Genomic DNA, 9,420 nt, shown 5'->3' on the forward strand with positions numbered 1-9,420 from the left:
TGGTGTTTAGATAGATAGGATGATATGAAGGAAGGAGGGAGAGATGGTTTGTATCTGAGTATGCGATCTTGGATCATTTATATCATAGTCTTGCTTCTTAGTCAAGTGTAAAGTAAATATTATTTATCTATTCCAGTTTTTTTGGCGTGGATATTATTCGACGTCCTTACACTGCACATCCTCGTTCGATTCCATCACTCAACGCGCAGATATGCTACGAGGGTTAGTTAGCTCTTGGTCGATATAAAACCCCCAAGAAAAAAAAAACTTACTTGCGTCTACCTGCATGATGTGCGGGATCGCCAACCGCACCTTGTTGCGATACAAGGCCGGCGCCCGCATCTGCAGCGGATTGCCCTCGAAATACACCGTCTTCAGGTTCTCCTTGTCGCGCAGCTCGCGCTCCACCTCGTCGAAGCTGGCCAGCTGGTTGTTCGACGCCCACAGCTCCTCCAGGTTCTTCAGATGCGACAGGTGCTCCAGTTTTGAGACCTGGTTGTTGGAGAAGTCCAGCACCCGCAGCGCGAGGTTGGATTCCAGACCGCTGAGGTCCGTGATCGCGTTGTGCGAGAGGTAGAGTTCTTCGAGGTTCTGGAGGGCGGACAGGCCGGTGATGCTGGTCAGGCGGTTCGATTGGATGGACAGGATCTTGAGGTTCTGGAGGGCGTCGAGGTTCTGTTCGCAAAACCACTGTGAGTTCACAGACACACACACACGCGCGCGCGCGCGCACATCGCAACATCGCAACAACGCAACAGCCGCAGCGCAGGCCATACATACCTTCATCTCCGTGATCTTATTCTTCCCCAACCACAATTCCTCCAACGATTGTAGGGTCTCCAAATTCTCGATTTCCTGCAACCGTGTTCAGTCCCCTCCGCACCAACTTTTCTTCAACAAAACAAAACTCAAAGAAACCCACCCGAATCCGATTCGCTCCCAGCTCCAGATTCCGGAGGACCGTCAACCCCTCCAAGGCCTCGATCTTAGAGATCTTATTCTGCACGAAGTACAGATCCGTCAACTTGACCAGATGGGCGATGTTCTTGATGTGCTTAATCTTGTTGAAGCTCAAATCCAGACTCGTCAGGTTCTCAAACTCGTCCAGCCCTTTGATGTGCGAGATCAGGTTATCGTAGAGGTCGAGCTCGGTCAGCGACTTGGCGACGTTGGTGGGAAATTCGATGCGCGTGATCTGATTCTGGCGGAAACATAGTCTCTGATTATAGAAAGCAGGCGCCGGTTAGTTGTGGGTTTTCAGCAGCCCATTCAAATGCCATTCCCATTCCCATACCCGTAGCCAACCCTTCCCTCTCACCACTGAGGATTCCGCAAGGAAAGAGACCATACCTTAACCTTCTCAAACCTCTCTAACTTCAACGCCGGAAGCGAAGTTATCCGACAATGTACCAGATCGATGTCCTACCCCAAGCAAGAGAAACAGTTAGCCTTTGCGTAAAGTACGAATACCGTACCAACCCCATAGCCAACCCAACAGCGCGCAACAGCTCCAGCTCGCGCATCGCCCTTCAACCCCATCCCCAAGAGACTCGGAGCAGAGCAAAGGGGAAAAAAAAAAAACCAACCTCAGTATCCACATCCTCATCTTCCAACAAATCTACCCATCAACCCAAACAAAATTCCATCCCGAATTAGAACCTCCGAAACAAAAAAAAAACATAGCATCTCAGATTTGCGCTGGTGCTTCGGAAAAAAGAAAAAGTATCGGACGGAAGAAATGTTTTGGAAAAGGTAGGATAGATAAATGGCGCACCTTCATCAGCCTGGATCTCCTCGACAGGCGGCGCATCCGAATCGGAGTACTCGGGATCTTCGAGAGCTTCGGGGTTGGTGATGATCGCTTCTTTGGGTTGGTCGGTGCCGCCGACGCGGAGTTTCCCGTCCCAGCCGTGGCGGTCTTTCATTCTTGTGTTGGTTGAAGTTGTGTGAGTGGTTGTAGGTTGGAAGGACGGGGGACGCGTAGAATGGTGATCTTGTTGGGTTTGTTGGTGTATTTCTGGTAAAAAAGGTGGTGGTGGTGGTGGTGGTGTGAGTATTGCGTGAGTGAGTCTGTTTAACTCCGGAGGCGGATGTGGGGTTTGGGTTTGGGTTCGATGGATTTATTGACCGTCGGAGGAATGACGATGCCGAGCGCGCGGGCGGGGGAGGGAGGGAGGGGGAAAATCTAATCTATGCGATGGTTGGGGCGGAAGTTCGTTTCTTCTCTCCACCTTAAAACTAGAAACTATAAATTATGAGTCTAGAGAAGAGGTCTTTGGAATAGCAGAACGGTGTTTCAAATTTGATGTTCAAAGACAAAAAAGTGCAGCACGGTCAATGTAAGCGCAAGCCGCGGTCAGTCTTAACTCCGCCTGACTACACCCTGCACATACCAAGCTAGCCTCATTTCCTGCGCAATTACTCTGGAATACCTTTGCCGCATAACTCGTAGTCTATATTAATCTCTCAATTATTCAAACACAGGATGGGATGGAGTGACGACGCTTCTATGTACAGGACGTACGCCAATGGTACATATACACTGCAAAATCACCGATGCTTGTCAATCCTGGATCGATGAGATAGGATGCGTGTACCAGAGCATGAACTTGCATGGAGAGACATGTATCAAGATGTCATCCACTATCGAGGTCTCCAAAAAAACGAGGCAAATCGTGGTAGAAAAATAACAAAACGCGCTGCGGGGTTTTGAAATCACATCTTCAGACACAAGAAAAAGATAACCAGAGCGGTAAGTCGAGCCTCCGAGGGCTGCTCGGGTGCAAATGACGAGACAGGGGCAGAGGATGGAAAAGAGACAGATGAAAGAGTGAAAGAATGGGTAAATCGGGGAGCGTATACACGAGATCAGCAGAATTTTGGCTGATGACCAAGACGGACGCCTGCAGAATGCAAACACACACACACAGTTTTAGGTACTAAGAGAAAACAATGACAGGGGGTAATCAGGTATCTACTCACTTGGAGCGTAAGGGAAAAAAAAAGAAACAAAAAGGAGAAGAAAAGGGGGCAAAAGCAGAGTTAGGAAAGATAAGACCGGTGCGCGGGGGTGGGAGCGCAGAGCACAGTAATTCAGAAAGCATGGGAAGTCAACAAAACATACATCACCGCTCTGGAACGACGCGAGCCACGGGCTTGTCGGAGGAGGCCTGTTTTTGACCACGAGATACAGCGTCGTAACCAGCCAGTCCCCCTGTCAAGCATACCGAGGACAGACAATGTACAATCCAAAGGGAAGCGAAGTGTTCGTGCTGTGATGCAGATGCCAGACGAGCTAGATATACAGGCATTACAATGCAATGTCAAGAACAAGACTGACGTCTTTCACTTGTGCCCCGGCAAGGTCTTCGAGGACGGGAATTAAATCTAGGAGCTCGTTATCGTGGGCGTCAGAGAACCAGCTGCTGATGGGTATCGCATGTTGAGGGTGGAATATATAGGATGTCGGAGAGTTATCAATGATAATGGTGTCTCGTAGGTCACGGCCGACTTGAGACAGGTCCTGCACAATGTTAGTGTCCGGTTGGATTTCATACTAGGAGAAATGCGAACCTTAACATAATTGCCTTGGTGGTTGTAGCAGCTATCTCTGAACAAGCGGTGGTGGACGACGTTGTGAATGTCCAACTGATCCAACAGAGGATCACCATACTAGAATTCAATCAGCGACCGTACCATAAAATGCCATTGAGAGGACCGGAACAACTCACTTTGGAGACAGAGGCGGTGAAGACAACGACTTCATACAGTTCCCCAACTCTTTTCATGAACTGATCGACGCCGGGTCGTTTAATGACGTAAATGTTGTGGTACTGTCCCTCAATCTCAACAGGTATGGTAAAATCCGCCCGTTCAAGTACCTAAAATCTGTGAGTACTAGCACTTTGACTGGCTGGAAAAGAGAAGAGGGTACCTTGAAGCTGCTGTGGACTAGCGTCTCATCCAGATCCAGCACCAAGCATTTTCTGTCTCGCAAGTGGGGTAAAGGTGGAGGCAGGAGGAACTGGCCATGCTCATCGGGGTCCACTGTCTCTATGTGTTTCTCGCTCGGAGGCATCGGCGGGGGCGGTAGTGAAGGAGCTAGCGTTGAAGCCTCTTCATCATGGGAAGCGTACTTGAGATCGTCTGTCGTGTCGTTTTCGGGCGGGGATTGGGGTAGTTCATCGGTCTCCGGTGTGAGATCCTGGGCCTGGGCCTGCTCTGTCGGCAATGGTGACTTCTCCTTTTCCTGTTGCAAAGAGTTGTCCTCGGTCTTTTCGATGCCTTTTGGGACACCAGCGCCTCCCTCAACAGTTGCGACGATGATATCCGGATCCCGAGCTTCAGAATTATCCTTGGTCGGCGTCGGCTCCGGACCCAGTTCAGCTTGACCTGACGACGCCGCCAAGCCATCAGATTTCAAGCCCTGATCCGAGGGCTTAGCTGTTCGTTCCTCGTCTTTCTGCGACGTTGACTGATCCGCCGTCACGGTCATGTTCGCCTTCTCATCGCGATAGTAGCAAGGCTCCTTAGATTCCCCCGTGCTCGAGTCTCCAGTGTTGGCATCCGCCTTTTCCGGGATTGGCTGAGTGTTGGGTACCGATGGCCGTCTGGATGTCCTCTTCGCGGGAATAGCTGCCTCTTCCGGGTCATCGTTGGACGACGAACAGCAACTGAGAAACGCAAATAGCCTGTAGGTGACCTTGCTCTTCCTTTCCGGTTTGGAAGTGTCACGTAAATCGGAAGTCGCTGTCTTATCCTCCTCCATACTTGCCCCCTCCTGATTTTGCCGACGTGATCGCATGCTACTGCCTCTGCTCCTGTCTCGTCGCCCTTTCAGGATGCTTCGTTTCGATCCGCGGAGAGTGTTCTCGGAGTCATCGTTGACCGTATCCTGGCTTTTGTCCAACGTTGACTGACGGTCGGCTTTCAAGGATGCACGCGACGAGATGGGGTGAAGGAGGTGATGCTTTTTCGGAGGATCGGGGGAGGTAGCCGTGGAAACGCCCGCTTGGTCCTGGGGAGATGCGACTGATGCTTGGGCCGGACCGGTAGCTTCTACATGGGAGGACGGGGGTGAGGCATTAGGATTAGCGGGCTGGCCCTGAGGCGCTGCCTCAGGATCTAAAGGAAGAGAGTATCAGTGGCGATGCTCGAAAGCGACCGGTCGCATTGTAGAGTAAGGGGGTGGAAAGCTTACTTGGCTCGGGTTGGCCTGCTGCGATAGACATGGACGCGTCTTCTGTGGCCGCGGTGGAGTTAGATGGTAAGGAATCTCGCTCCGAGCTCCCTCCGAGCATTGAGGGTAGCAGGGCGAGGTTCACGGGGATGGAAGACGATAAAGAAAGAAAGGGAAAAAATCAAAAGGAGGTGGGTGTGGCAAGAGGACCAAACGTCGGAACAAGGACCACCAGGGTATCCGCCGAAGAGGGGAGTGGGTTTGGGGGGGGAGGGAGTGGAGGGAGAGGGAGAGGGGGCTAGGAGAGGGTGGAAGGGAAAGGGACCGGACCGGGCTCGTTGAAGGTGAAGGTGCAGCAGGCACGCCTCCTGGATCTAGCGGAGGAGGGATGGGAGAGGAATGGATGGAGAGGATGGAAGTAAAGTAAAGTAAGTAATCGGTCGGTCGTCAGTAGGTCAAGCCTGTTGCTTGCTTGGACTGGGTAGCTCTGGGTCGCGGACCACCGCCTCGAATGAGGCTAGTGCACAGCACTAAAGACTTGTCGCAGATGGGGGGGATGGGGGAATTTGGGGGCAATCCAATCACTGCTCAGGCCTTTCTCCAAAAATCCTGGAAATCAGACTGTAGACAAGTATAAAATCAATCATATGCGACGGGCACGATCTCGCCGTCTGGGGAATGGGGAGGCTCGCAGGGACAGGCGGACAGGCGGACAAGCGGACAGGCTGACAGCCAGATAGACAAGCAGGTAAGCAGGGTCGGGCGTGGGAGAGTGCAGCGATGAGATCACGTGGCTCTGCCAGGATGCAGCTCCTCGAACTCTTTCTCGTAAAATATTGAATTAAGAATAAAAATTATGAGGAAGGGGGGAAATCAAAGGGAATGAACGGGTAATGGAGGTGGAACGGGCCCTTCCTTAGGGTACAACGATGGTAATGTTGCACTGGGGCTGACGGATGGGGAGGGGATGAAGCTTAATAATAACAATAAAGGAAAGGCGAGGTTGCTGCTGTCCTGGATCTTTCCTCGGATCGGCGGTCGACGATCAGGTCTTCTTGGTTCTGGTTCCTGTGGCCTGTTGATGGTCTGTTCAATCGCTCAATCGCTTAGCCGAAGAACTGAAACTGGAGCTGGACAGGCAGGCAGGCAGGCAGGCAGCAGCAGGCAGAAGAAAGAGAAGACAAGATTGGCGTTGTTACGATATGTTAGGGAAAAAAACGAAAAGAGGGGAAGGAAATGGTAATGTAATCCTAGGTTGCACAAAGGCAGAGGAGCACCTGTGCTTGCGTCTTGGGAGAGTTGTTAGACAAGCCTGGTATCCTTAGCTCCTAAAATTGGCTAGCCGATTTGAGACCAGGAGAGTGAAGGAGAGTGAAAAGGGGACCAGAAGAACAAGAAGACGGCGAGGGGGAAGAATCGGAAGACAAAACAGACAGACGGGCAGCCCTGACGGATGAGGAGGAACTGCGGAGAAGGGGAGAGGGGAAAAGCAATTAATAACAATAACAATAATAATAGCGAGCCATAACAACAAGAGGATAATTACGCCAGTTGACGCCATCTAAACAAATTCCTCAGTTACTTGCCCATTCATATACTGAGTGAAGATGCATTCCAAAATGTTCTGTACTTGTCTGCGTCTACGATGATGGTCTAGAATGACAGAATAGAAAAAGAACCCAGAAAGAAAGCAAGATCTCATTAGGTTGTGAATACAACTTGTAAAGAAGGTGAAAAGGAGAAAGGACGGAGGGCTCAAAAGGTCAGTAACATTGGTCTGGACCAGAGAAACAAAAGATGCAGGGCTGCAGACTCGACGATGCTGAATGGTCACTGGGGGAAATTTGGGCGGAAGTGGGAGGTAGAGCCATCGCAATTTCATTCCTCGCTCAAATGAAAAGACATGCTAAACAACTGCATGGATGACATCTGCCCTCCCTCAACTCAACTAAGATTTGAATAAGCAGCGCCCTCCCCAGCATGCTTTCATCTCGACTTTAGTTTGAACTTTGCACCAATCATCCGCACTGAATTCCGGGTTCCAGCGCGCAGGGACCCATTCGAGAGAAAGGTGTTTCCACAGCAGATGACCATAATGGGAAAATCCAGGGGTATCGATCAGTATCAATGATCTCATTGAGCTGCTGGTCAATTTCCGGCACCTGCTGGCCCCTCATGATCATTACTGAGTAACAACCCTCTTCTACCTTCCCTCGAATTGTCACGACTTAGAACCTTGGCTTAGAACCTCGACTGGAACTTCCGGCTGACATTCATGATTAAACTTGAAATCATGCAGCAGATGAACCTTGCTCCCGTCTATACTTTGCTTCGATTTTCAAGACTATCTCAATGGGCGATCGGACTGACTGATCGGTGGTACGGAATCTTCAATCAAGGTCGTTTCTCAAGATCCTGCACCGGACGGATCCCGCCAGACTCCGGTAGGCCAGCTCCAAACAAGACACCCATGTGCCTTACGGGTCCACCGACTTGCTCGCTCGTATCCCGATCTCCAACTGGACCGGGTGCAGCTCTCCAGTGGAATCCTGATCCTGCCTACGGCCATTGGCCTCTGCCTCCGTCATTGACACATTCAGTTCTCGCATGCGAACGACCGACAACCGCCTTCATCCATGCGTCCCAAGACCACTAGTTGGCCTTGGCCCACAATAATTAACCGCCATCTCTACCTTATCACAATGCGTTCGGGGCGGAGTAAGTATGTGTCTCCGACCTACCCTGCGAATCAGAAGTCGTACAACAGGTTAAGCCCAGGCCCAGGTCCGTGCGGGCCGTCCCAAGAGGGAATTCGTGGATGCGATCATGGATTCCCTCCCATGCAGCAAAAGATCGAGACATAAACAAACCCTATCGGAGCGTACAGTACCTACCTAGTGCTAGACATCGACGATAGCAAGACCAAGACATACATACACCTTACCTGCATGCATACAGGACAATTGGCCGGCATGCCTACTGTCTGCCCGAGGTAATGCCGCACCTTACTCCTGCGCTCCAAGTACGGTACTCTGTATTACTCTGCGTCTCGGCAATCAGAGCCCGCATGGAACGAAATTATCGCCGTAGACGCCCATGCAACTGGTCATTATTGGCGGACCATTCCGGCCAGTTCCCCTGTGTCGCATTCGCGCTTGCGCGATGCGTTCGAACTGCTCCAGTGACCGCCCGATATCGAACGTGGGGTTGGACGCCGGGCTGACATGAATTCTTAAGCGCCCATTGTAATCACGGCCATGCCCCATGCACATCTTCGACAACTTCCGTTATCACACACGATCCCAATACAAAGAAGAGACCTTGAGGTCGTTGTATGTAAGTCGGTCAACTAGCGAGACCAATCCAACAAAGCACCTTGGACCTTGTTATTGACAGGGTTGTATGCGCGACCAAAGTACTGAATGTACGGACCTCGCAACATCGGCATTAGCCTTAAACTCTCGGACGATTGGGGCCCCTCGTGCTTCTTGAAATGTTTAACTCGAGCTTCCACTGCAACCTACGGCAGCCTGCCCGTTGGCGAAGCTTAAAACACTGAACGTGCCCATGTTGCTTTACCATCGATCCGACACTCAGGCTTGCGGTAAACCTCCGGAGCACTTCCTTCGACATTACTACCTTCTAGGTCTTAATTACAGTATTCCAATCTGACAGTCAGCATTGGGCACCTCATGGCTACGGCAACAGCGCTTGAGTGCCCAGGGTGGAATGTTCATATCATTACGCAGGAGCTAACAGCCTCAGATTGTGCCTCGAGCAATTCAACCCCGGCTTAGCTGCAGCGATCTCAATCCACTTTGGGAAGGCGGGCGCTTACGCCGGGCATCCAGGTGGGAGGAGTGAATATCCATGCAAGTGCTGGGTCACAAGGGCTGGACCAATGTTACTGTCAAAGAAAGCTGGGCTGCTACCTTGAATAGTCGATGGGAACGAAATAAAGAGGTCATCCTGCTAACGGACGATAAGAGAAGTGCAAGGGAGAGCTCGAGAAACAAAACAGGGCGATCCTCGGGCGTGCGGCGGGTCGAACTCCCGACTGCAAAAACGTGATGTGGGCGTGCCAGCTGGATTTGGCGTCAGGCCTTTGCGTGTCAAGCCTCCGTACTTTCTCTCCCTACTCTGTGCTCCGTACTCGACTATCTTATTGATCGGCAGTGATAACAGAAGCAAACCTCTGAAGACTTATCACCATCTACTCGGCCAGCCTCAATAAAACTTGG

At 51.3% G+C, this 9,420-nt stretch overlaps 1 protein-coding gene across 1 annotated transcript; it reads right to left on the minus strand.

Moving 5' to 3' along the window:
- Positions 1 to 194: 194 nt before the first annotated feature.
- psrA (putative general stress response phosphoprotein phosphatase Psr1/2) lies at positions 195 to 5,300 on the minus strand (the record flags this gene model as incomplete). The annotated part of the gene is made up of 12 exons (XM_025697442.1): positions 195 to 214; positions 273 to 675; positions 781 to 855; positions 923 to 1,219; positions 1,587 to 1,618; positions 1,775 to 1,926; positions 2,902 to 2,903; positions 3,341 to 3,523; positions 3,574 to 3,672; positions 3,732 to 3,881; positions 3,935 to 5,124; positions 5,201 to 5,300. The coding sequence occupies 12 exons, from the start codon at positions 5,298 to 5,300 to the stop codon at positions 195 to 197; spliced, it is 2,703 nt and encodes a 900-aa protein (XP_025556721.1).
- Positions 5,301 to 9,420: the final 4,120 nt, after the last annotated feature.

The sequence above is a fragment of the Aspergillus homomorphus genome, assembly GCF_003184865.1.
Source record: "Aspergillus homomorphus CBS 101889 unplaced genomic scaffold BO97scaffold_1, whole genome shotgun sequence".
In the NCBI taxonomy this organism is placed as follows: Eukaryota; Fungi; Ascomycota; class Eurotiomycetes; order Eurotiales; family Aspergillaceae; genus Aspergillus; species Aspergillus homomorphus.